Source organism: Penicillium hispanicum (assembly GCF_028827665.1).
Source record: "Penicillium hispanicum strain IBT 35686 chromosome Unknown utg000006l_segment0_segment0, whole genome shotgun sequence".
Taxonomy (NCBI): domain Eukaryota; kingdom Fungi; phylum Ascomycota; class Eurotiomycetes; order Eurotiales; family Aspergillaceae; genus Penicillium; species Penicillium hispanicum.
This window is the reverse complement of record NW_026623198.1, coordinates 2,744,641-2,770,762: the sequence shown is the minus strand read 5'-3', so window position 1 is coordinate 2,770,762 and position 26,122 is coordinate 2,744,641. Positions and strand designations below refer to the sequence as shown.

Genomic DNA, 26,122 nt, shown 5'->3' with positions numbered 1-26,122 from the left:
ACTGGTTTCCATACTCTGGGGAACCGGGGTATAGAACCGAGCATCTCTTCACGGGCTAGGTATCGACCAGATGTCGTTGACAACATAATGTCGCAGTGCCAACAAAGCTAACGTGGCTCCAATAACAAAACACTAATGTAGCCCGGCTGGCTTTGGTAGATTTGAAAGAGGCAAAGGGGTTGACATGGGGAGAGGAGATCACATCACTTCCCTGGCCGCGTATCATCCCTGTATTGCATTATTATACTAAAGTGAGGCACCCAAAATGAATTAAAGAAATTCACAAAGTTTCAAGGTTATAACAAATTGAGGATACTGCTTTTTCCTGTAGGTATTTGCTCAGAAGCCTGGAAAGTCCAGCTTAAGCCTCCCACTGAGCTTTTGCTACATACTACTACACTGTGTTATTCTCTGGAAGCCGTAGACAGGTTTGGGATGGGCACATGGATGGCGCAGGAACCGCTCAGTAAGCTAAGTTCTATAGCACCGTGTACATTTTTCTGAACATTTATATTTGATTTGAAGGAGTTCGGGAGCTCGCGACAAGGACCAACCTTGAAACCATATCGAAAATCTGGCGAGATACCTGAGTACTTACTCAGCCTAGCCGTCGGCGGATAGGTACCTAGGTATGCTTAGGGTTGTATAAGAAAGCAAGAAGCAAGATTATATTATCGGGTTACTAGACAAATCCTTGCAGAGACGAAAAGAAGAGCTGACTATCTACCTACCTCTCTTATAAACATATATAGACCGGAATTGATCTTCAGGGCTATTTCGGTATGCCCACTCTTCCTATCATATTTTCTCTCTACACAGCTGCAGGTCTAGAGCCTAAGGTCCCCAGGCCAGCTCACAGGATAGGTGCCGTAACAAACCTTAAATCTGTCACTTCGGGCCCTAGTGAATAATCTAGTTTATTCATATAAGATATACAGGCAGCTTACAGTTAAAATTAATTCCTCTCCAAGGATCAGTCTTTCAATTGAGCCCCTAAGCCAAGACGCCCATCTCTTCCTGCGCCTAAGTCTATCCTCCCTTAGAAAGCTCGCTCTGTATGAATTATTCGGTGCACCCCTTCGGAGAGCGTGCTGTAGAAAAGGTCCCTTGGGCTATTTGACTACCTTAATATCCACTTAACTATGTAGTCATCTATGGCACTCGGTAGTCATCCCTAGCGTCACCAAACTCGTAGTTACACACTAGTGTCCAGTAGAGCTCCTGCGAAAGACGATTGGATCAGTAGATACTTTTGGGGGCGAGGTGGCAGAAAGGACTTACTGCAACAAACCACTCGTAATTAGGGGCATTTGCCAAAGCATAGTACTTGCTCGTCTGATCGTCCCGTAATTGTACGACGCCTTGGGGTCCGGCAAAAAGAAATCCGGTTGAAGAGATTTCAACATCATAAATGTGCATCTGTGTGCCGAGTCCCGGTATATTGATGTTTTTGCTGATTTCCTGCGTGTGACTTTTCCATTTGAACATGCGTTAGTACCGAGGAATGCGACAGAGAGAGTTATGATGAAAAGGAAAAAGGAGCACCGACATCATCTCATGAAGAAGCAGGCTTGCCCTACTCAGCATTCTATAAGAGACATATCGATCCAGATAATGAGCTGAGCGGGATCCCGGGCAGCTATAATACCCTAAGGAGTGGTAGGAATCCAGACCACTGGGGCAGAAGTGAATCCGGGAGTACGATCTGACCCAGGTGTTCGTACTTCTATCGTAGCCAAAGTCCGTATAGGCCAAAGTTGTAGTAGAAGATGACCCGCTGCTGCACTTGCTCCAAAAATCGTTTCCATCTATGACAACATGACCCAAGATATCGGAGCCGGTGGCAGGGTCAATAGTAGCGGGAGAAACCAGTCGCCGGAGAACGGTCATCACGGTGTCCCACCCATCGGATGGGAAATATTTGGAGAGGACTCGGTATAAGTGATCGGTTTCTGTGCAGAGGCGGGGATCATTCTGGTTGTCCCATACGTAGAAAATGAGGTGTAGCATCGTCGCCATGTCTCGAAAAGCTCGCTCCAGATCTATTCTGTCATCACTGTTGGCAGGTAGGTTGACGAATTGACTCAGGGCTCGATCCTCCAGTCGTCCACGATGCTCTGGCAGAGACCTGTGAATGGAAAGGATGTGTAAGTATCTTCCTCCGGTAATGCATTCCTCAAGCCAGTTGTCAGCCCATACCTCGATTCATCTGGGATGGCTCGCCCCCAAACATTGCATATCAGGAGGAACACCACAAAGATAGTCTGCCGGCAGAAAAGCATTGTGGTGGTCACCGGTACTGCTCAGAAATTGGGGGGAGAGTTCTTCCAAAGAAAGAATACCACCACAGCAGTGATGATTGAAAGGGCATATGTTACATATAAGAATAGGCAATGCATAAGAAAGAAGCCCCCAAGTGCTGAGCATCAAAGGGTAAGCAAAGGCTTTGGGATACGTAACTGGCGGAAATCGATAGGTTCTCCGAGTCATTTAGTACAGCTAGTACGGGGCAAAGAGTCCGCCTGGACCCTACTGTGTATAGATGAGTGGCTCGTCAGCTCACTAGTCATTAAATGGGGCGCTGAAGGGTTCAGAGAGCCCTGATATGCAAGGTTTGGACGGCTCTATCGCGTAAATCACAGAGAATCAGTCTGACTGAAATATGTCAAAAAATATTTTCTTTCCTTTCTAGTACGCTTCAATTAGGTGGTATTCCTACTGTAGTATAGGCGGTAGGTCTACTTGCGATCTATAGATCGGACTCTGTTCTGTCTACTTCAATACTTATGAGATTATGATTATGTACCATGGGAGGCACCGGGCACAGCTGGATTGAAGATCTCATAGAGTTAAGCATTGACCTGCTCTGGAACTTCGCGCAGCGCTTGCCCCCGGGGCGGCCCCCGACTTCAACACCAGATGCGCCCTGGAACCAAGTTAATATACAGTCCAAGGAGCGCGCCCGGAAGCGAACCGTGTGTTATGAGAGGCCTGAGGGTATCGTCGCGATAGCCTTTCATGGCGTTTGGAAATCAACGTTGCACACCTGGGCGTAGACGTTGTCGATGCTCGATCTTCTAGAGAGGTCTTTTGTCTTTCTGGTCTCTTGTCTCTGGGCGACTTCTCACACTCAGTTTACTACCTAGGAGGAAAAGGTAGTGAATCGTCAAGGTGGAGCTTGCCCGATCGATTGGAAGGCTTGGCCATCCTTGGAACTTCTCCGTCATTCCAAACACCACGACCTTCAAGAAACCGGTTTGGGGTTATTCTTAATATGCTTGCCCGACCCTTTTGATCATCACAGAACTTAAAGATCCTTCCGCCCCTGATTCAAGATGGCAGCCAACGAGAATCGCCGATCTATTCACTCCCTCCGGAGATATGACATTCGCCCCCCCCCCGTCCCTCTCGATGAATCCTGCTTGAACTCTGTAGTTATATCCATGGTCGGCTTACCCTAAATAAACCATCGGCTAGGTTTGGGCGCAAAATATTGAACTCGTTACCAGCCAGCTCCCTCCTTCCATTGGCTGGCATATCGCGTCACTTTGGTGCGATCGTCCTGCGCGTTCTTCAGGCCCGGCTTCTACGGGTGGCTTCACTGCATTTCTCCACTCTCGAGGTCAGTGTCTGGCTCGGACGGTGATACGGCTTTTGATGCCACGTATATCGATACCCCTGGCCTCGATGATGCGCAAGACGACAACCTCGGGGTCACCCAGCAATTAGCACATCTCCCAACTCTGTACTCAAGATACAAGGGCCGAAATAAAGCGTCAAATAATGCAGGGAGTGAATCTTCCACCGAGAGACTATATGCCAAAAGGCCCATCTCTCTTGACCCGGATGACAAATAAGTCGAAACTATCCACCTGTTTCAACCTTTGGGACGAAAGGAAATTTACGTCTCTGTCGGATAAATAGTAACCCTTCAAAGAGCAAGCGGACAGGTACGACCCGATGATGGCAACGATATTCATGGATGGGTGGCAGGAGAAACATTGGCTTCAAGTTTCGGGTCAAAAGAAAGAGTGAGGAAAATAAAGAGGAATCGGCAATTGACTATGATTTGTTCATGGAGGGTGGGTCATTCCAATCTTTTTTGGTTTTCTCGTTTCAGTCCGACTTATCTCTCTATGAATGACTCTAACTTGGGCTAATTACAACGCCCCGTTTATATCTTGCTAATGATAAACAAGCACAATGCCGGCCTCCTGAGACAGCAAAAATCCAGGGATTTATTCAAAATGGCCCTTGGAAAGGGGAATAGTTCTGATTGTCAAGGAGAGGAGTGCTATGATGAAGAATGATCAAGAGCCCTGAACTCATATCGTCCCAAACCAGAAGGACGGAGTCCAGTGCAATCTAATTGCTGTCGCAACTTGAGCATGTCGTCGTAGGCTGCATTTGATCATGTTGGTCAGATGCTAGATTGCCGCTATCGCGACAGATATTTTAGCATTATCCAATCTACCAAGTTGGGGTAGTTGAGGTAGATGCTCAGGTTCAGAGCTACATTCAAGGCGTACGGAACATAGTAGAGGCTTACTTTAATAGGAGTATAAGTCTTTCCCTTATCTTATAGCCTCTTATAATTTTCTCACTGGATTGTAGTTTCAGCTCTGGCCGTTATTCTAGCAAAACAGTAGAGGAGCTTTGGCGGGCAATGACTATCAAGGTACAGCGACGAGACGCTGGCCATTTGTGAAAATATGCAGATGGTTAAATGATCTCGACCTCTTTAATAGTGAACTTTCAGGCATAGTCAAGTATTTGAATGCAATATGTATGTTAGAAATGCACAGATGCCAGATACATGGAATACATGTGCCACACAACGCCCTTGGATGCCTGTCTGACCTGAAGTCTGTATATGAAAGCCCACGGCATGTCTCTAGAGTCCACGTTCAATCCTTTTTCGACTCAGATTTCTCACTCAGCGCAGTTACATTGATCTGCGAATTCTTGTGCTTCTCACGTTTCTCCTTCACATAATTCCAACTCTTAGTGAAGCCAGCTGTCAAAGGTCCCTTGATAGTCTGAACGGTACTCGGCCATCGGATCGTCTTCATGATCGATGTTGACACTTCTTCTTGCAGATGATCATCACCCGCAATACGGCGCTCAAAGGGGCCTCCTTGAGGTCGCCGAACAATCTCTTGGTTGGCATCGTGGGTTTCCTTCATCATCTTATTAAACTCGACCCGCGGAATCGCATAGCGCGACTGGTACTGGAAGTATAACTTCTCTCGGAACGTTTCAGGAAGACGTCGAACCATGTTGCCGCGTTTGACTGGATCCATATCCTGAACCATGGACAGGATGGCCTCTGGATCATCGATCCAATCGCTCTGGCTACAACGAGGATCTTTGAAGGTGACGTTGGGCATATTGCTAATAAGCGGTGCGTAGAGCCGCCGGAAATGTGCCATCTGCCCGGAGACAATGTTGCGCACCTTACCGGGGTCTTCCGCGGGCAGCACCATCCGCAGGTCGCCCATGTAACTGATGCCCGCGATGGTGCTATATAGCTCAAATTCGCTGAAACGCTCTGGAAGCAGCAAGAGCGCAACTCGCAAAGCCGACAAGAGGTTCATCTGGTTAGCCAATCGAACCTGGGGGTGATCTCGTAAGATCTTCACCGGCTTGTGTAGCCGGCCTGCGAGATATAATGTGTTCCATTGGGTAAGGTCGTGACACAGGGTGTCCAGATTCACCACGCCGTATTTGATCAGCGTTCCATTAACAGTGATATGGGTGTTGAAATATACACCGGCTCCAAACCGATCTTGTACTTGCGAAACCGCGTAAGAGCCGAGAGAGCCTAGTCCGGAATAATGATCGCGATGCTGGCTAAGATTAAGTGAGTGCCAATGCTGAGAATATGAGACTCCGAAAATGAAGTCGATCATTTTCCCCGAGCCTTGCTGCATGTTCTTAATGGCTGCCGGTGCCGAAGGATGTGTTGAGTCGGACGAGGCGGCGCCCGTCTGGGTGAAAACACCGGATCCATAGGCAAATGCATATCGAATTGGGGCACGGAATTGCCAAAGAATCTGTCGCAAAGCCTCCTTAAATTCTTGGTTGATGATCATGTGCTGGTTGACTCCAAAATCCTTCGATGGAAGTTCCGAGAAGTTGGAGATTTCGAAGTTTGGGTTGTGGTCCCAGTCCGAATCTGAAAGCAGCGGGGAGGTCGAGAACGACGCGGATGACGGGGGTCTCTGAGATGTGGCATTGCATAGCTGTTGCGAGGCTGAAAGATTTGGGTTCGTGAATCGGGCGAAATGAGTGTTCGAGATTGGGCCAGATTCAATCGAGAAACAGCGAACCGAAATTGGTAACCTCGGAACGTGCGAAAGGCGTATCTGAGACCAGCAAAGACAGGTAGGACCGGCGCTCCGAGTGGCCACTATCTAGAAATCGAATCAATATCAGTATGGCATTCCTGTCAAACAGTCAGTCCGGGGGTTAGGCGGGACGATACCGAAGGTCGCATGGTAGCAATCCGGCAGGCGAGAAAGAGCGGAGCGCGCAGCTCAAGTACACAAATCAAGGGGGTTTGGAGACCTGTAACATGGAGCACACTCCGTAAGGATCAATGGGGCCAAGACGAGTTGTTGAGCATGTCCAACACTGGCCTCCGTCAGCGCATCCAAAGATTCCGGGGCTGACGTCGATCGGAGCTTAGTAACAGGGCGTGGTCACGTGGACGCGCGTTTGGCATAACAACCGGAGTAAACAGACCGCATCAACACCGACCAACGCACTCAGCCACGACCAACAACCCCGGTTTCGACACCGATTGAGGGGGCACGCTGTCCCTTTCTGCATATTTTCACAATGAGCTCCGACATGGACACCTTCGCGGCCCGCCTGGCCAGTTTTGACACTGTGCTCAAGCCTGAGAAGCGGAGATCCTCGACCACAAAAGGCTCCAGAGTGGTCGCATGGCCTCATCAAAGACCGTCGCCTGCAGAGGTACGTTGGTATTTGATTCTATGCATTGGTAATGCAATACTGACGTTCGGATGCTTCTAGTTGGCACATGCAGGCTTCTACTACAAACCCTACGAGACCAACCCAGACAACACGACATGTTTCGAATGTGGTCGCGCATTAGATGGATGGGAGGAAGAGGACAATCCGGTTACAGAACACCTGAAACACTCGCCCGACTGTGGGTGGGCCATCATCATGGATATCCAGCAGCGTAGCTCCAACCCCACCACAATCGAAGATCCGACCAGCGAGCGGATCACCCAGGCGCGACTTGCAACTTTCGGCGCTGCGTGGCCCCATGACGGGAAGCGCGGCTGGGTGTGTCAATCAGAGAAGGTAAATCAGCCCATTTTGATGCGATAAACACCCAAGCTCACGACTGCCGTAGATGGTTGAAGGTGGTTGGTACTTCTGCCCGAATGAAGAGAGCAACGACTTGGCTAGCTGTGCCTACTGCAAACTGTCCTTGGATGGCTGGGAGCCCAAGGATGACCCTTTGTGAGCCCCGACTTGCTCCTTCCTGTCCCGGTGAAGCTAACTTGCGCAGTGATGAGCATTACCGTCGTTCCTCCGATTGCTCCTTCTTCGTGTTTGCACAAGCCCCGGCGAAGAAGAGCAAAACTTCTCGCTCCAAGAAGCCCCGCACCTCCAAGGTTTCTTCTCGTCTTTCCACTCAATCTGTCGCTACAACCACTTCTGAGACCCCCGATATGGACGTTGATGAGCCAGTGGACCAGAGTATTTCGTCGCAGGCAACACTGAAACCCAAGTCTTCGAAGAAAGGATCCAAGAGCAAGAACAAATCCGCCAAAAGCAAGAAGGAAGAACCAGAGGTCGAGAGCCAAATGGACGTCGATGGAACCGAAGACGTGCAGCCAGAGCCGCCAAAGACAAAGCGTGCGGCAAGGAGCAAGAAGAGAACGAGTGAAGAAATCAACAATGACGAGCCGCAACCAGTTGCACCAGAAGCACGGGAACCATCACCTGCAGAGCCGCCAACCAAGCGCCGTGCTACGAGGACTCGAAGCAGCAGCATTTCACATGCACCCAACTATGATCAACATGACTATGAGATGCCGGATGCGGCTGCTGCGGATGAGCAGCCTCAAGAAGAAGAACGGAAGAAGGGGCGCAAAGGAACCAAAAAGGGCGCTTCTAAGAACCAAAAGGGCTCTGATGTTTCCACTGCCTCAAAGACGACATCCAAGGCTCGTCCACCGCGTGATTCGGGGCTAGAGGCAGAAATAGAGGCTGATCTCGAGGCTGACGCTCCCAAGGCAGCAGAACAAGAGCCGGAGGTGGAGCAAGGACCAGACGCGGAGCCCGAACCCGAGCCCGCAAAATCACGTACTTCAAAGAAAGCCAAGACCGGCAAGAAGTCTAAAGCTGTTTCAAAGTCATCTGAGTCCCCGGCAGAAGACCCCGTGGATCAGGAAGATGCCCACGACCAAGTTCCCGAGGTCCAAACAGAGCCTCTCACAAACGTGGAAGGGACAGAAGCACCGGCCGCGAAGACTGCCAAGTCTTCCATGAAGAAGGGGAGTAAAAAATCGAAGAAGGACGAGAGTCGCAAGGCCGAGGCATCAACGGCAAGAGAATCATCTGAAGCGAAGTCTGCGGCCAACGACAGAGCCGAGTATGAGAACCATGAGTCTTTTGTGTCTGTGGAAATCATCAACCGGGAAGCCGGGCCTCCAACCGAGCCTGAGGAGACAGTAGAGAAATCTGCACCGAAGAAGCCCAAGAAGAAGGACGAAAAGGCGAAAAAGTCCAAGAAGTCTAAGAAGACGGAACAATCTCCTCCCCCTGAGCCGGTAATTCCAGTTGAGCCTGAATCAGCCGAGCCCGAACCCGAACTCGAGCCCGAGCCTGAGCCTGTCGAGACTGAAGCTGAGCCTGTCCAGCCTGAGTTAATTGAACCTGAACCAGTTGAGGAGCAGCCATACGTTGAAAAAGAACCCATGGAGGAAAAACATGACTCCAAGTCCCAGTCCGATGACGATTCTTTTGAGACCCCAGACGAAATGTCTGACCAGGTTGAAATGGTCGAGCCTCCTCAAGCGCCTTCTCCGGGGTCACCACAATCCAAACAACGGACACCTGTGCCACCAAAGACGACGAAACGATATAGTGATATTCCTCACGAGGAGCACCTTGCTGAGTCTCTCACAGAATCACAAGGGTCTCGAAGCAGCGGTCCGCGGGAGGCTGCCCGGCCATCCAATAACCATGTATCACCACTCCCAGTGGTTCATCAAGGCACACCTTCTTTGTCACCACAATCGTCTGATGCCGAGAATCGACCACCGTCATCGCGGCCCCCGGCATCGCGTGCGGCCCTGACACCAACGGCGAAGGAGCAGAAGACCCGGACTCCACTAGCCGTCAGCACCCCATCGCCAACCAAGCGCAATTTCAACGGTGGCTTCGCGGCGTCGGCTCACCCCTGGACCCCGGTGGATATTGACGAAGCCCTGTTTGGAGAATCCAGCGACAAGGAGAACGCTGATCTGGCTGGGCTTTTCAACGGAGTCAAGGGAGGCCTCACCAGCCCGGAGAAGAAGATGACCGTAGAGGAGTGGATTGTGTGGAACGCGAAGAGTGGCGAGGAACGCTTAAAGCGAGAATGCGAGCGACTCGTTGGGCAATTCGAGAAGGAAGGCAGCCGGGCCATGCAGCGGCTTGAGGCTATCGAATGCATTGATTGAACGAGCATTACATGGTGTTTTTTGTGATTTGGATGGATCGTCCTGTTGGGTTCAGGCGTTTTGGGAGGAGTTTTCATGATTGAATATGGTCACAATTTTTTTTTTCTGGTTGCCAATGCCAAATCACTCGATGCAAGAACGCCCAGTAGAGTAGATCAACAGGCCCCAAACGCCATGGGTATCATAAAAGAAATACTGCACATCCGAGTCATTCTCAAGCGATGATTCCCAAGCGACCCTCCCAGCTGTCTTCCTGCTTGACACCATCACCACCCTTCCTGCGCTTCTCATTCCGTTTGCGCCGCCTCTCCTCTCGTTCCTTCGCATCGAGCTCCTCGCGCTCCTTTAACCGCTCCCCAAGGTCTAGCTGCCACGCCTTCCTCTCCTCTTCCTCCCTCACCCGCTTCTGGTGCGACAGCATGCGCAGCCGGTGCCTCACCTCCTTCACACCGGCGCGCACCACATCCCCACTTTGCCCCGTCGCAATAAGATGTTGCTTGCTGTTCAAATGCTCGACAAGCTGGATGTTATCCTTGAATGTAAGGTCACAGTCTGAGCAGTAGAATCCAGCGCCGCGTCCGCGCTTGCCCAGAGCCGAGCCCGCAGGAACGATCGTGGTCTTGCCCACCATGGACGCGACATCCAGTCGCTGGCTGCGGGCTGTTGTCGCCTCGAGCGAGCCATAGTCGACTGGGGTATGGTATTTTTTGCCCAGGAGCTTTGCTTCGTAGCGGGCCTTGCCCTCGGCTTTCCGCTTGGCTTCATCGTCGGCGGCTTTTTTGGCGTATTCTTCGCGGTCCCAGGTTTTGCCAAATGCGGTATCGGAGGCCTTTGATTGAGACATTGCTGTAGAGGGACGTGCGGAAATGAAAAGTGATTGTGAAGGGAGAGGCTCGAGGAATGCGTCCAAGATGAGTCGAGAAGATGTTGTCGCTTTTCGATGGCCAGTGGCGGCCTTATGTAAGCCCCGCGGCCCTACCAATTGGAACCTTATCTTCCAAAGTACCCCAAGCAACGTTCCTGGCAGTCTGATCTTCCAATGGGAATCATATTGGATCAACCTGATGAACCTCATAATGGCAAAGAAGACTAGATGGATACTGCCGCCGTCAATATCGAGATTCATTAATTTCTCTTTCGAACCGCCGACGTGGCTGCACCGACATCAGGCAACCACGTTGGCCCTATAAAACGTCCGTCTCACCTCCGCGCTTAGCCTCAACAACCACTAAAGATGGCGCAGACCGACGTTCCTGAACGACCGCTGCTTCAGCAGCGCATTTGTTTGATGGACCTGCCTCCGGAGCTACATGTGGACATCGCTTCGTTTCTGACATACCCCGACGCGCTTGCGCTGAAACACAGCTGTCGCCACTTCTATCGCTTGGTCTATACGGGTGTCCACTTGAAAGTGGACTGGCTGGTCGAGCGCTTCGAGCGCAAGCTGGAATGCCCCATGGAGAAATGCTCCTTCCGCACCGACGAGTCATTTTGCAAAGGACGCATCCGTCGGATCATGGAACGCCGGCGCTGGCATCTAGAGTGTCGTCGGGTTCGTGGAGGCTGTTGGGTGGTGGAGGGTCGGACGTGTCGGGCGGATCTGGTACCGTCGTGGCTGAAGCGACATGGTCCTCGGAGAGTTGCGAAGACGCTGAAGGTTTGGGGGCGTGAAGGTTCGTCGGGACTAGTTCTCTTGACTATTGTTTCGCTGACACGGAAGCGTGGTTTGTCGTAGCTCTGATTATCGCTTTCATTGCCGTGATGCTGGAGCTCGTATGGCGTCTGGCACAAAGGTATGGCGAGGTACTGTGTATCATGCTTGATGTAGCTGCTGATCGATTGGCATAGCCTTCACCTTGGTCAATCTGGCGGACTGATGAGGGGGTCTGTGTCGAATATGATAAACAATTTTGGGCTCAGCGGTCTTATCCACGACAGGAATCAACATAATTGGGTCCCATCTTAGAGGGTGGTATATCATGGTTGAGGAACAACCGATACTCAGTCATCTCGGGAAGATACCTATGGACAGAGGTTCAGAGTATGGATATGGTATTTCTATCCGTTCTTCCCTATTCGACCTTCTCTATCCTCGGTGCAAGAACCCTCGCTCAGCCCTATCGCACCGAGTTCGAAGCTGTTGTGGACATAGATACCTCGTATGGATGAGCTGGTGAGCATTACGCAAGAACGTGGCCAATTCTCGCGATGAACTCAGCCAAGAACCTGATCAGCAAACTAGAAAATTCTTTTTGCGGGGTTAATCAATCGACAGAGGCTCTGGATCGAGAGCTCCATGATGGGTATGATGCTCTTTGAACCCTAACTAGTTAGTTAACATCCGGATGGTCTTAGCGCTGACGTCACAACGACGTTTCTGCCAGGTCTATACTTCCAATGTTTCCAAGATTGCGTGCAGCACGAATGTACTATATAAGGATTATTTCTCGGTGAAAAGGAACTCCTTTCTCCAGCAGAATAATAATTGAATATTTCCTCTTGCACTACTTTCTACCTTGCGGTTTCGCCATGTCCGCCAACGCAACCATCAACACCAGCACGGGCAACCAGCCTGTTGACCCATATAAGACGCAAAACTTCGAGGATCCGCCTTTGCCACAGAAGATCGAGGAGCTCGTCGATTTTATCTCCGAAGTCAAATTCGGCATGTTGACGACGAAGCAGTCAGATGGTGAATTTTTGACTTCCCGCTGTATGGCCCTCACTGCGAAGGTAAGCACTCTTCTCCATCTTGCACTACATCGCCATTGTTGCACCTGAAAAGCCTTGGGCTTTTGACAGGATGGAATTGCTGATGTCCGTACAGGAGAATGGTGGCATTGACCTCATCTTCCACACGAATCTCTTCTCCGGGAAGACCATGGACCTTACCGTCCACCCGCAAGAAACAAACATGTCTTTCCTCGACCAGGTCAATGGCGCATGGGCATCCATCTCCGGCGTAGCCCGTATAATTGCAGACCCTTCCATTGTACAAAAGTACTATTCGCCAGCTCTGAAAGCATGGCTGGGTGATATGGGCGACGGTGTCCACGACGGCGGGCCTAATGACCCGCGTATCGGCGTGATCAAACTCGAGGCCAAGCTGGCCACCCATGTCGTCTCCCGCAAGGGCATCTTGGGCCGCGCTGTTGATACGGTTAAAGGTGCTGTCAAGGGCGATGTGCCTTCCATTAATGGAATCCGGGAGCTGAGCCAGGAGGAGTTGGCTGAATGTGAGTTTCCCTGCTGGCCCTGATATTCTATATACGGTCATTTCAAAGATCTTATTGCTGACTTTTGATCAAAGGGCGCCGTACACACCGGATATAAGCTCATAAATATGAGCTTAGGAATGTTCAACGTGTCCACGACTGTATGAGATTTTATGTGGGGGATCATTTTGTATCATTCGATGGTTAATTATATTGCTAGCGAGTTTTCTACAGCTCAAATGTAAATATATAAACCAAAAAGCAATGAACATGTATTCACATCGCAGGTCAGTTCTTCGGTGGAACGCGAGCTGTATGTGCGGCATGAACAATACAGTGGCACGCCTTACAACTGCATCACGATAGAGTAAACTCGGTATTCCACGGGTGATGCATTTCATATTGCTACAGAACAGAAGTATCGCTAGTAGATACTAAACCAGATCATCCATTAAAAAGAATCATATCAACATCCAGCTCGCAGAAACGCAACTGCTACAAAACCATCACTGCCGTAGCTGTCAGAAATCCATGCGAATAAAACAACTCCGAAATTCCAGGTGGGTATCATTTGAATGTGTATTGCCGGAACGCCCGCTGTCAGAATGCAGAAACGCAAGGATTATCGCCCGCGGAACTGAATTAAATCTGAAGAGAGCATCAGTATAAAGTAAGCGAAAACGATAGATAAAGTAAAGAACTGACCAGGCGCAAGTTATTGCGCGCGGGCACGCGACCATTGTGCAGAAGCATGGCGATGGCCTCCTGCGGCGTGGCCTGTAGCTTGCGGTAGGCCTCGCGGATGTGCCGAGGCTCGATGGGCGTGCGGCCCTCCTCGGGCGGGTCGAACAGGCCGGTCTCACGCTTGCGCTTCTTGCTGTTCTCGCCGGTGGCGTCAGCGCCCCCACGGTTCTTCTCGTGGTCCTCGCGCTCCTTGACCTTGAGCGCCTCCTCGGTGAGAGTCTGGACAATCTCAAAGGTCAAGAAGCCGAGGATGTCGACGATATCGTCGTTCGGCTTGGACTCGGTCACCACGCCGAATCCAGCCCACTCGCGGAAGCGCTTGCTCTTGCGGTAGGTGAAGGAAGCTTGGCGGCACTCGGACCAGAAGACGTACTCCTCCTTGGTCATGTTCTTGGTGCGTTCATCCGCCGCAGCCAAGCGCTGGAGGGTTGCGTAATTCTGCTCTTCCTCCTCCTCATCTTCCTCATCCTCGCGTTCCGGTATCTGCACAGAGAAGAAGCTGTTGACATCCCATGCCAGGCCGACCTTGGCGCGCTTGTTCTTCGGCTTGGAGGCTACATCTTGCGGGCCTGCCACAACACCAGCCGCATCGTCGGCGGCGGCGAAATCAGCAGCGTCGGCACCACCCTTATCGTCAGAGTCCTTGACATTCTTGCGAACATCCTTCCAGGACAGAAAGGTCCGAAGGCGCGAGACCTTGGCCTTGTCATGACGAATCAAGAAAATGAGGTCGTCGGTGGAGATAGCGCGTGAACCACGACGAGTGGCAAGCTGAGTGCTGCGAGTAAGCTAGTCCAGTGTTAATTCGGAGTCTCAAGGGCCAAGGGGAATTGCACTGACAATTTCGATTACCTGCTGGCGCGTGATATCCTCGATTAAAGTCGTAGTGTCAATCGACGGCTCAGCGGTTTCTCCAGAAACGAACATCATCTTGCGAATCAGGTTAGTAATGTGCTTCTTGAATTCCGCCTCAGTCTCGGTCTCGGTCTCGGTCTCAATCTCAATCTCGGCCTGGGCCCCGGTGTCGGTCTCGACGCCATCCATTTCATCGCCAAAAAGGTAGGGGATTTGGGGCAAGTAGACACCCGCGTGGCCGCTCTCGTCTGCTGAGATGTCTTCGATGTGAACAGCGTATTCGATTTCATCCATTTTTTTCGCAGTCTCCATCTGATCTTGAGAGATTGGACGTTCCGGATTGAGTGTTTCTTGAGAGAACTGAGAAGGCCCCTCCTGAAGCAGCTGGAACACATCACAGTTCTCAGCTGAGATAGGCATGATGCGAAAATCACCCTGACGTCCTTGCTGGTTGACGGACATCTTGGAAACGGGCAGAAGAACAGATAAAAGCAGTCGATGTTCAAAGAGGAGAGCAAATGGATGTGATGAGAGGTGGAGCGTGGGAGTTGTAACGAGACGCGTGCAGCAACACAAGTGCGGACAGATGAGCCCCGCACCGATATCAAAGAAATGAACGCAAGCAAGCGTATTGCCAGCTCTGCTCGTGATGTCGTGGTATGGAAGGCAGAGAGCATGGCAGAAGGGAGAAGAGTAACGGCAGGTGCCAGGCGACAGAGAGAGACAATTCGATGCGAAAGTATAGAGGTGTCAGGCAGTAGGCCTAGAAGGCCCCGCAGATTGAAGCACGCTTATCGATAAGCGTAGGAACGCGCAGAAGTGACGGCTGCAGTCGTCTTGCAGCAATTGATCCAGCTTGTTTTCCATAACATCGCGTCTCCCAATATCGATCTCATACCGCTGTCATCGACTATTCGACGAATCCATGACGAAAACTTCATCCACGAAGCCAAAATGCATCCAGAGCATCCACAACAGCTCTTGTACTGCCATTGAAAACATCTGACTGAGCATAGAAGCTTTTGATGCCAGTTGACCATGGCCATCAACGACCTGTTGCACGCCCAGTCCACCATGGATTCTGGCTCAACTACCCGCAACATTCGAGAATCCGAAAGACACAGAAAACACCGAGGGAGACCGAGACCTTGAAGTATGCCAATAAGCATGGGGGAAAGGAGCCACTAACCTGCTGGATCTCCTGCCGATACTTCGGCTGACGATCGGAGCTCATGATGACGGCTCCTAGCAATGGAATTGGGACGAGGACGACGACACAGACGAGCACAGTTCTCCAGCAAGGAGAGCGAGTCGATAGGTCAGCTCAAAGGGGGCGGTACGAGTTGCGACGAGACCATGTGCAAGGAGTGAGATGCAACAGAAGGGAAGGAAGTCCGGGGTTTATATCGCGGCCGATACGCGCGATAGCCGGATATTCACTTGCGCCGCGGCTCCGAGCGGTGGCCGTTTCTGCCGCGGGGCAGTCAATTATTTCACAACCAAGTCACCTTTGGCGACTGCGAACGGGTCTCGGTCAAGTATCAATTGACGCTGGTATTCACCATGCTGCACCTTGTGGGACTTGGTCTCGCTGACGAGACCGATATTACGGTCCGCGGTCTGGAGATCGTGAAGAAGGCCGAGCGAGTCTATCTGGAAGCATACACAGCCATTCTCCTCGTGGACAAGGCCAAGCTGGTGAGTGAACTTTCTATTGCCATGGCAATATTTCTTCAAATTCATGTCCTAGTGCGCGGATCACTAATATGCCCCGGCGCTCAGTAGGAAGCGTTCTATGGCCGCCCAGTTATCGAGGCGGACCGCGAATTAGTCGAGAGCGGCAGTGACGAGATCCTCGCCGGAGCAGACAAAGCAGACATTGCATTCCTGGTTGTCGGAGATCCATTTGGGTACGCAATCTACCGCTTCTCTACAGAGACTTACACTAACTCTGCTGTAACAAACTAGCGCAACAACTCACACAGACCTCGTCCTCCGCGCTCGTGAATTAGGAATCGAAACCAAGGTCGTCCCCAATGCCTCTATCATGTCTGGAATCGGCTGCACCGGCCTCCAACTCTACAACTTCGGTCAAACAGTCAGCATGGTCTTCTTCACGGAGAACTGGAAGCCCTCCTCCTTCTACGACCGTGTGCGCGAAAACGCCCAGACCGGCCTGCACACCCTCGTACTGTTGGATATCAAGGTCAAAGAGCAGTCCATGGAGAACCTGGCGCGTGGACGACGGATTTTTGAGCCGCCGCGGTACATGACCGTTGCGCAGTGCGCGGCCCAAATGCTGGAGACGGAAGAAGAGCGCCAGGAGGGCGTTTATGCACCAGACAGCCTTGCGGTGGGCGCTGCTCGTGTTGGCGCGCCAGACCAGAAACTGGTTGTTGGGACCCTACAGGAGCTGGCGAGCGTTGAGATGGGGGCGCCGTTGCACAGTCTTGTTTTGCTGGGTCGGAGGACGCATGATCTGGAGCGGGATTATATTCGGCAGTATGCGGTCGACGTAGCCACTTTCGATGCGAGCTACCAGAAGTACTATGGGAAGAGCTCATGAGACTACGGGCCATTGTATGCATTAACGAACTCCTATATACAAAAGTCTTGTAGCGGGCTTTCTACGATTTGAGTTGAGTATACCAGGTAGAGAAACTCTTGAGGAATAGTCTATTAATATTCGACATAGCACAGGAAAGCAGGGACCTTCTCGGTGAACCGCTACTCCATAAAGACGCATCCCATCCTTTTGGATCTGATCGATCCAGAGAGAGGGGCCAGTGTAGATCGCTCTCTATATTCTAAGGACCACATCATGTCGCCGTATCCAATTGCCAACACCTGCTCCAAGATGCAACGGGGGCATGGAAACTGACATATGGACGAGAGTAGATGAAACATATCCAACGAAACAGCAGAAACGCCACGAAGAGACCAGGCGCATACAAAACCAACATGCGCGAGGATCACAATGCAGAAATGGAAATGGTATCCGGACGAGATGAGACGAGACAAATGACGTTCAAAGAGATGTGCAGGAAGAAATGCGAGTAGAGCAATAAGGGGCCTTGAATTGTAAAGACCCCTCGCCCTGCTTCAGGGGTAGCAGTAGGCAGGACGGAAAATTTGTCGTCGACGCCAGGCAAGGAAAGGCGATGCAAAGCAGAAAACCCACAACCGCACCGACACCGAATGACATGCAAGAGGAGGTGAAGCAATGTACAAGTTCGAAAGGACAGAAGGAAAGATACGTATCACATCATGAATGGCCATGCTCATGATATTCGTCCTCTTCGCCAGGAAGGAGAATCTCATGGCCAGAACCTTCGTATACGAAGATGGCAGCAACACAGCCAAAGACAGAGATCAAGGCGATCAGCCACCAGGCAAAGCCAACCATGCCGATGTCTAGGCCGTAACCATACCAGGCACCCGAAAAAATCGGGCCGATAGTACGGAAGGCGGACGACACGGACTGACCAATCCCGTGGATAGTGCCCAGAACGGAGGGGTGTGGCGAGCAGTTGTTGAGTAGGATAATGGATGTCGGAAGTGTGAAGGTTCGGGCGGTGACCTGCAAGAAGAGCACGATGATGATCCAAAACCATACCCAGGGACCATTAGCCTGCCCAGGTGGCGGGACCGTGGATGGCGCTAGCGCGATGTATGGCGCCACGGCGTAGGCGAGCGGGAAAAGGGAAAGGAAGTATTGGTAGCTCTTTGCTGTACCCAGGCGGCCGTTGATGGATGGGTAGACTGTGAACTGGAGGAACATGCCAATCACACCTAGAATGGCGGTTGCAAAACCGACACTCTGCGGAAGCATACCCAATCCACCTGTGAAGATGAAGGGCAGTCTCTGGGTAGGGCTAGCAGGATCATTCGAGTCATAGCGAGGAGTCGACAGGAAAAGTAGCCAAAGGTTGTTGAACGCGCTAAGGAATGGTCAGTCAGAAAGCCGCGCGTGGAAATGAAGGTCGTTTCGACTCACCCCATCTGGAAGTCAAAGAATGCCTGTGCCCCAAGGGTACACAGAACGTTTTTAGTCCAGATTCTCTGGAAGGGCAGCACACGCTTAAAGCGCATGGGTCTGGAGGCCTTTTCTTCCAGTTCGTAGCTCTCCGAGCGATCTAGGTCACGGGCCAGAAGGGGACCGTCCTCTTCGTACTCCCGGAAAGGAAGTCTAGAATACAAAGGCGAAGAGGTGCCAACAACGCGCCTCACGCCGCGGGCAATGTACTTCAAGGCGAATGTTCCCAATCCAGGCTTGCCCTTGCAAGAAAGGAGAGTCTGCAAAAACTCCCAGTCAGTATGATACATCAACATCGATGTTCACAACGGCTGCATACCTCTTCCAAGCCATATCCGACCAAGCAGGCACAAATAGTCAGGAAAAAGAAGTTGGCTAGCATGGGCAGGGAGTACGGGTAGCGCTCCAGCCATTCCACGCCATTCTCGCCCCCAAAGGATGAATTGGGTCCAAACAAGTGGGGATAACTGTTAACGGGATCGGCCAACATACCGCCCATCACTGCAGGTGGGAGATCAGCATGACAAATCAACTAAGCTAGTCTGGGCATGCTTCGTGAGCACGAATCATGGCAAAACTCACCAGGACCGAATAAAGATGCCACGTTAAAACCGATAGGCAAGATCAAGAAGGCGCGAGAGTGGTACTTCTTCTCCTTGACATTTTCGGCAATCATCGTCCGAATGATACCAACAGTGCCGTTGATAGCCCCGCCAAATGAGCGCCAGAACACGGCTTGCGCAAACGACGTGGAGAATGCAACACCGAGGCACGAGGCCGCCGTGCCAACGAGACCTACAAGCAGCACGAAGCGCCGACCACCCCACTCGGCATCCGCCACACGACCCCAAGGGATAGCCGTCGCGAATTGGGCGGCGGTGAAAGCCCCCTGGAGGATGCCGGCCTGGGTGGCCACGTCGGAGTCGGACAGGTTCTCGTCGAAGGACTTGAGCTGGTAGAACATGTAGGCCTGCAGCGAGGCGATCTGTAAGAAATCAAAGACGCGGCAGAGGCCGAGTAGAGCCAATTGGCCTTTCCGGGGCAGCGACATCCAGGTGACGGGCGTGGGACGTTCGGGCACCATGGGATCCGTCGGCATTTCCGACTCCTGCTGCGCCAGGACTTGCGCCTGGCTTTGGGAGCGGCTGCGCACATGGCGAGCAGTCTTGCGGGCGTCCAGATCCATCGAGGTGTTGCGAATCATGTCGAGGGCATCTGGCCCGGGAGAGTCTGGAGAGGAGGGGTCCTCGTCGACGCTGGTGAGGGAAAGGTTGGACTCGCGACGGCGTCGTGGAGGGTGAGGATCGGAGGGTTCGCCAGCGCCCTGGGTTAGATGGTTGTAGCCACTGGACCAGGAAGTCGTCCGCGCGTGGCGGGCATTATTTGTTTTATGGGTTTGGGACCTGGCAGGCATGGGGGGGAGTAGGAATGTGTATGTAAGCCGCCGTCGAGAGAAGACGCCAAATGGAGACGGATTGGGGTTGACGACGTCAGGTTGCGACGCCCCTTGGTTTCATGTAATTTTTCCTGCGCTTAGACGGTATCGCCCAAAGAAGCCATACAGGAGTCGTGCAAAGCTAGCCACGCGTAGGGAGCCGGTTATAATTGGCCCGTAGAGAGGATGGAGGAGAAAGATCCAGGAATCAACAGGCGAGCGAGAGGGAAGCTTTTCTGTTGGCGAGAAAGAGAAAGGGCGAAAGGATCAGCCTTAACCTTTTTTTCTATTTGGATTCTTTCATTACAATTACCATGTCCATTACACTTTGGCCCTTCTTTGCAGATAGGAAGGGGATTCCCGTACTGGGATGATTGAGGTCCACAGGGGAAAAAGGGACGCACCGCAAGTCGAACGGAAAAAAGAGATGAGCAAATGGAATGCCAATCGGGGGGGAATTACGTAGCGCGTTACGGTGTCTACATACTATATACAATATTAATAGAGGCTGGGGCCGGCCTCGTACGACAACCAAGCCAAGATGTGTATCCTTGGTATTGGGGCGTATCAAGTATGATCGTTCTTGCGATTCCCGATCCCTGACTTCTCAACCTCCTCCATTCTACCGACGCAGCCATTTTGGCTTGGAAACGAGGCTCTCTTCCGCCTCAAATTCCATCCCGCGATAGGAATCTCTATTCCTCGTATACCATATGTCTTTTCCTCTGGGAACCTTCGTATCGCACCGATCGACAACAGCGACCGGTGCTTGCGACGACCGCTCCACCCACCCTCGCCCTGCCGAGCCCATCGTTTCCTCCCCTGAGCCCTGACTCGCCCAGGTCGGCCGCGCAGTTCCGGCGTAGTGGTCTTGGCATTGAAACGAAAACTGCAGTGGAGGCCCTATGACATCCTGGGCACTTTCAATTAATAAATATCTCATTTCCCGTTGAATTGCTTCTTGTAGGCCACCGTTAATACCGCGCCGAGGTCGCTAAAGCAAATGGGGTTTAGGGTCCGCCACGGACACTATACATACGTAAGTTCCAGGCGCAGAGCGCCCCAGACCACCTAACTAGTAGTTAACGAGTTAGTGCCACCAGGCGGGATATTTTAATTGGTGTCGGTAAGAGCGTTATTTGCCCGCTATCTGACCACCGCGTTGATATATACAAGAAACCGTCGCCGACAGCCGATTATCCATAGATGAATGGTCTGCTATATGGGTTTCCGCATAGAGACAATCTCCAGTCCCCTTTCCCATTCCCATTTTCCCCATCTACATAATCCAAGGTCTAGAGCACCAGTCGCCGCAGTCTGTATATTGCGCGGCCTCGCAGCCGCAGAAAAATCAACCATGAAATAGACAGATCTGCTTTTTCGGCAGTGCTCTTCACGTAGCACCACTCAGCAACTGTACAACGTACGACTCGCATTCCGCCACAGCGTTCGCCGCAGCTGCTCCAGCCGCGCCAGCGTAAGACTCCTCGGTCAGGTCCATGGGTTGCATATGTATCAGCCCCGGTGCTGCGGCAAGCCCTATCGACTGTAAGAGTCGGAAACTGTCCGTCATTCAAAGAAATTCCCCGATCGGGTCACGCTATCAGGCCATGTCAACGTCAAGAACCTTGAAGCAATGGGATGACGCCGACGCTCACGCCCACGCTACCATCCATGAGGCCTGCTAAACCCTATAAGAACTATAAGAGGCATGCCCCTCCCCCCTCCCCGACGGGGAATTGCGCTACGAGCCGTTCCAGAAGGTGCACTGTTTGATTCTGGTTTGGGATTATAGGGATTACTTTGGTAGCGGGGCGGGATCTACATACTGTACTGATCCAGCCGAAGAGCAAAGAGCCATGCCCCCCCCCCCCCCCGGGGAAATCGAATAAGTACCTACATACACAGTCCCGTAACTTCACGAGGACAGAGAAGCTCCGGCGGTGCGCCACTGGAGGGACGCGTACTTGGGCCAAGTCATCGTGCGTTCTGGGGAACGCTAGTCGCAACGCTAGACAAGATTGGCAGCGCAAGAGTGCCGGGTAGCTCGGCTTTAAATAGCAGGAAATGATCCGGGTATTGGAATTTCGGTATCTTTACAGAATGCCACCCGCGTGAGGATGAGTGTCAAGTCTATGTTTGTATATATGTACTCTGTGCGCGGGACATAAGTGCCTGAAAATGATAAAAGGAGAAAATAGGAAAAGCAAAGGAAAGCTCCGGAAAATGAAGACAGGGTGCAAAGAAAGACACGACCGGGTAATGCAAATGGAAATACACACGAGAAGGAAAAGAATAAAGAGTGTTGGAAATGACGAGGGTCAGGTCTATCATGATTACTCTATCCGCTGTCGCCCGCGTCCGTGTAGACTGCGATCTGCGAGTGGGAAATAATGCTCTGCACCCTGCCCCGTCCACCTCCGCCAACTCCACCAGGGGAGGTCGGTGGTTCGTACGGGTAGAGATTTGCCCTCGGACATACCGTTCAGCGGCTCAGACGACTCTTGATCATCCAGCGGATCCAGCCGCTCATGGCGCTGATAGTAGCGATAGACGAGATAACAACCGGCAATGCACGGTATGGACATGACGGCACCGACAAGCCAGGGATTGTCTGCTAGCAAGTTAGAATTCCAGCTATCAAATAGACAGGGTAGATGGGTCCTTACATCCAAGGTCCGAGGGCCGGCGGTAGGTCGTGGGGCCCGTTGTATGAGGGAAACCGGAGGGATACGTCCAGAAAGCACCGTCGTTGTCGGGATCGACCCAGGGGACGGTGTTCACGCCTGCTGGCGGAATAAACGGCCGCGCTTCATCTTCGCCGGGGAAGCCAAAGCTCGGCGCATCCGCACAGGTCTCGTCTTGGCAGAACTCACGCAGCTCCGGCGAGGGAACGAACGTATACTTGATCTCGGACTGGCCCAAGACAATACCATTGCGGTCAATCGCCTCGGCGCGCGTCCAGGGATAGAAGCTGGCGTTGGTGTACACGGTCTCAAAGCCGGTCTTGGGCATCTCGTCCAACAAAATCCACGGCCCCGTCATATTCGTGGCGCCGAAGAAGCGCCAGCTCTGGACGCGCGTGGCGCCGTTCCAGCTTACGTAGAAGCTCGTGGGTGAGAAAGGCTCGGCGGTTCGCGAGTAGACCCAGAGGGCAGGCGAGTCGGTCGGATTGCCCTCCCACTCGAACTTCATAGCACGGTAGTTCATCGTGGGATCTGCAGCGAAGGAGGCCCAGAGGAGCAGAGTACCGTCTTCGTGGTGTTCCGACACAAAACAGTGGTTGCCCCATCCAATCAGGACATTCTTGTTTGGTAGAGGTTGCAAGTTGCCCTGACTGCTGCTGGTTAAATCCGGGATCCTCGGCGCAAAATCGCGCAGCTGGAGAGCGGTGTTCTCCACATGATCGATCAGGATGACCATGCCTGCTGAGTAAGGGTGAGTCTGGTTGAAGCCATTATTACCGTTATTAAAGAGCGAGAGCACGGTGTGGGTGGCGTTCTCGAACAACCACCGTGCATCGTGTTGCTGCGAAAAGGCGAAGTTGATATTGCGGAATGTCGGCGTGGCACCGTGGAGTTGCCAGATAATCGAACCATCTTTGCCGGAGATCTTGTAGATGGCGCAAGTGTGTCGCGAGGAGATCAGGTAGTCGCCGTCCGCGTTCTTGTCGACGGAGTTAATATGGAAGTAATCCCAGGGCTCGTGGCTATTTAGCCCGGTGCCGGAGGTATCGGTGTGCGCAGGCCAGGTATAGCTCATCGAAGGGTCGACATGATCCAAAGAGCGCCACTCGAACAGCACCTTGCTGGTCTCGACGTCCACTTCCTGGAAGACACTCTCCATCAACCACCCCACTCCAGTCTTGATATTCCACGGACTCATATCGAACTGACGCTGCTGATAGACTGTCATCAGAGCGGTCTTGCCGTCATTGATCGGCAGAAACTCGTGCATGTCGCTCGACGCCATTCCTCCACCGGGCTGCACCGACCGCACGATGCGGTACGTGTTGTCCAAGATCACACCATGTCCGCGACAATATCCTTTCTGCTGGTTTCCCTGGAAGAAACACAAATGATCGGCTCCTTTATACTTGCACACGTGCATACCGTGGGCATTCCCCGGGCCCGAAGCACCCCAGCCACTCCATACTAACTCCTATTGCGGCGGTGGCGGTTAGCACTTCCGGAATTGACTGGATCGCATTCGCCGTCACTTACCCCTGTATTGTCGAATATATAGGGACCTGGGTTTTCGTTCTCGTAAGGTGCAATGAAGATATAGCCGGGGCTGAGTCTGTCCGGATCGCTGTGTTCAACGTGGAATATTGGAGGGTAAATGTCAGGTCTCTATACGCGACAGCGCAAAAAAAAAATCCCCGTTAACTCAAAGTCCCCCAATGGCGTGATTCGCCGGAATCTGAGCGCACTTACCGATCTGTAGAAATTGGTCGGTTCTGCGATCGCGCTATGCAGGGCGCCGAGCAGCAGGCCAAGGAGCAGGATGAGGGAGGGAGAGGTCCTCAAGGACGAGACGATGGTGGTGACCATGGATCCTCTCCTTTCACATCACTTCAACGGTCGGACAAGGGGGTATGAAGCGGAACAGTGCGTTGTGGGTGGTATGCACGGAGAAGAAGCATTTGAGAAACAAGAAAGTTCCATAGGGGATCGAGCATCAGGAGAGGAAAGAGTACGAGTATATACGGTCCACCATCTGTCAATAATCGGCCGGTCCTTCAACGAAGGCTTGTGCAGCGGGTGGGTCACCGAAGGCGGCGCCGACAACGAAGATTGGATGAGCGGGCGCTTGGGATGGGGACAAAGACGCACAAAGTGCTTAGCCCATTGCTTAGGCCAACACCCAATGATGACAGTCCAATGGGGTGCGGGGAGGTGGAGGACGAAGAAGGCAAGAGAGAAGCGCCTTGCATGCGCGTCGGGACGGACAAATGGATTTCTGCAGAAGAGAGGGAGTGGTCGAAGCTGTCTTGACCACGAAGTCGATCACTGCGTGGTGGATGGGTGGTACGGTACTGGTAATTCGGCCTGGCCCAGGCCACGTCATGCAAAGCACCAAACTAACTAGCTGCATCCAGCATCCACGATTCAGGGCTGCAAACTGGGAAGATCAGACTTGAGGATTTCCAACATGGCCCGCTGGGCTGCAAACACTGGCTGACTCGTCATCTCCAATGTGTGAACACGAACCACAGACTCGTATACTTGGAAGGATGGTGTATCTATACCGTACGTAACACCCACTCGCCACAGCCCAATCGAAAGCAGAACCACGTGTATGTGGCTCCCCACCTGCACCAGCCACACACGGGCCCAATCGAGACGCAATGCAGAGTCCATATATGTACATATGTACATACACGCGTCTGTATACTATATAACTAGATATAGAGTACGCGTGTCTTTGCACATGCAGCCATGCGGTCTCGCGTTTTCCAATACATAGCGTACGCGACCAGTTTGCCCCCTGTACGTCTACCACCAGTTGCATAGACGGAGGACACTTGCCTGCAATCCAAACCGTGGTACAATCCAATCTTTGTAGAGGCTCCGATTTGCGACCGCCAACGGTCCAGGGGAAACTCTACAAATCGCTAGCGTCCAACCGTACCCCCGATGAGATCTTTAACACCGACACTGTACCACCGAGCATCCCGTCAATCCCAATGATGGGCACCAGGACACAGATAATCCCTAGAAACTTCAAGAATACATACCGACTGGCCGCGAGGAGAGTATACCTCAACCCCGAGGTGCGGCAAAGGCCGAAGTTACCTAACCCGGTTAGAGAATCGGCAGAAGCAACGTCCAGCCAAAACCCCCAAGTCTTGCAATCCCACGCAAGCTGCGTACGTAGTGACTTCGCTCGACCAGCTCCAAAAAGCCAGGATCGGGCAAGATGAAGTGGAACCGGCATCCACCACAGCAGGCAGACGCCGCGCCGGTGCGCCAAGCCGCTAGCCCAGCCGAGCCGGTCTCCTGGCATGCGGCGCGTCCTCAGCCCTGGACGTACGAGTACGAGTTGGGTCCGCTCTCCTCGCCCTGTTTCTTCGGTCAAAAGTATGTTTCCTAGCCGGAGCGAGGATTCTTGGCTTGAAGGATGG

General features: G+C 52.3%; 10 protein-coding genes across 10 annotated transcripts; 4 read left to right on the top strand and 6 right to left on the bottom strand.

Moving 5' to 3' along the window:
• Nucleotides 1–1,152: 1,152 nt before the first annotated feature.
• On the bottom strand, nucleotides 1,153–1,488 carry N7459_007370 (uncharacterized protein; the record flags this gene model as incomplete). Its single annotated transcript, XM_056946538.1, has 2 exons — nucleotides 1,153–1,221; nucleotides 1,282–1,488. 2 exons carry the CDS (start codon nucleotides 1,486–1,488, stop codon nucleotides 1,153–1,155), a joined length of 276 nt encoding a protein of 91 aa, XP_056798537.1.
• A 3,419-nt stretch (nucleotides 1,489–4,907) lies between these two features.
• Nucleotides 4,908–6,499, bottom strand: N7459_007369 (phosphatidate cytidylyltransferase; the record flags this gene model as incomplete). Its single annotated transcript, XM_056946537.1, has 2 exons — nucleotides 4,908–6,416; nucleotides 6,488–6,499. 2 exons carry the CDS (start codon nucleotides 6,497–6,499, stop codon nucleotides 4,908–4,910), a joined length of 1,521 nt encoding a protein of 506 aa, XP_056798536.1.
• Nucleotides 6,500–6,843: 344 nt separating this feature from the next.
• On the top strand, nucleotides 6,844–9,710 carry N7459_007368 (baculoviral IAP repeat-containing protein; the record flags this gene model as incomplete). The annotated part of the gene is made up of 5 exons (XM_056946536.1): nucleotides 6,844–6,981; nucleotides 7,042–7,338; nucleotides 7,391–7,500; nucleotides 7,550–8,816; nucleotides 8,907–9,710. The coding sequence occupies 5 exons, from the start codon at nucleotides 6,844–6,846 to the stop codon at nucleotides 9,708–9,710; spliced, it is 2,616 nt and encodes an 871-aa protein (XP_056798535.1).
• Nucleotides 9,711–9,924: 214 nt separating this feature from the next.
• On the bottom strand, nucleotides 9,925–10,554 carry N7459_007367 (U4/U6-U5 snRNP complex subunit SNU23; the record flags this gene model as incomplete). Its single annotated transcript, XM_056946535.1, has 1 exon — nucleotides 9,925–10,554. One exon carries the CDS (start codon nucleotides 10,552–10,554, stop codon nucleotides 9,925–9,927), a length of 630 nt encoding a protein of 209 aa, XP_056798534.1.
• A 390-nt stretch (nucleotides 10,555–10,944) lies between these two features.
• Nucleotides 10,945–11,558, top strand: N7459_007366 (uncharacterized protein; the record flags this gene model as incomplete). The annotated part of the gene is made up of 2 exons (XM_056946534.1): nucleotides 10,945–11,383; nucleotides 11,431–11,558. The coding sequence occupies 2 exons, from the start codon at nucleotides 10,945–10,947 to the stop codon at nucleotides 11,556–11,558; spliced, it is 567 nt and encodes a 188-aa protein (XP_056798533.1).
• A 681-nt stretch (nucleotides 11,559–12,239) lies between these two features.
• On the top strand, nucleotides 12,240–12,969 carry N7459_007365 (blue light-inducible protein Bli-3; the record flags this gene model as incomplete). The annotated part of the gene is made up of 2 exons (XM_056946533.1): nucleotides 12,240–12,443; nucleotides 12,538–12,969. 2 exons carry the CDS (start codon nucleotides 12,240–12,242, stop codon nucleotides 12,967–12,969), a joined length of 636 nt encoding a protein of 211 aa, XP_056798532.1.
• Nucleotides 12,970–13,567: 598 nt separating this feature from the next.
• N7459_007364 (transcriptional regulator SPT3) lies at nucleotides 13,568–14,986 on the bottom strand (the record flags this gene model as incomplete). Its single annotated transcript, XM_056946532.1, has 3 exons — nucleotides 13,568–13,573; nucleotides 13,631–14,458; nucleotides 14,510–14,986. 3 exons carry the CDS (start codon nucleotides 14,984–14,986, stop codon nucleotides 13,568–13,570), a joined length of 1,311 nt encoding a protein of 436 aa, XP_056798531.1.
• A 1,101-nt stretch (nucleotides 14,987–16,087) lies between these two features.
• dph5 (diphthine synthase) lies at nucleotides 16,088–17,090 on the top strand (the record flags this gene model as incomplete). Its single annotated transcript, XM_056946531.1, has 3 exons — nucleotides 16,088–16,222; nucleotides 16,310–16,434; nucleotides 16,493–17,090. 3 exons carry the CDS (start codon nucleotides 16,088–16,090, stop codon nucleotides 17,088–17,090), a joined length of 858 nt encoding a protein of 285 aa, XP_056798530.1.
• Nucleotides 17,091–17,789: 699 nt separating this feature from the next.
• N7459_007362 (putative MFS transporter) lies at nucleotides 17,790–19,974 on the bottom strand (the record flags this gene model as incomplete). The annotated part of the gene is made up of 4 exons (XM_056946530.1): nucleotides 17,790–18,465; nucleotides 18,522–18,820; nucleotides 18,880–19,061; nucleotides 19,143–19,974. The coding sequence occupies 4 exons, from the start codon at nucleotides 19,972–19,974 to the stop codon at nucleotides 17,790–17,792; spliced, it is 1,989 nt and encodes a 662-aa protein (XP_056798529.1).
• Nucleotides 19,975–22,331: 2,357 nt separating this feature from the next.
• On the bottom strand, nucleotides 22,332–24,548 carry N7459_007361 (arylsulfotransferase family protein; the record flags this gene model as incomplete). The annotated part of the gene is given in 4 exon segments (XM_056946529.1): nucleotides 22,332–22,632; nucleotides 22,646–24,156; nucleotides 24,219–24,347; nucleotides 24,432–24,548. 4 exon segments carry the CDS (start codon nucleotides 24,546–24,548, stop codon nucleotides 22,332–22,334), a joined length of 2,058 nt encoding a protein of 685 aa, XP_056798528.1.
• Between the last annotated feature and the right edge of the window lie 1,574 nt (nucleotides 24,549–26,122).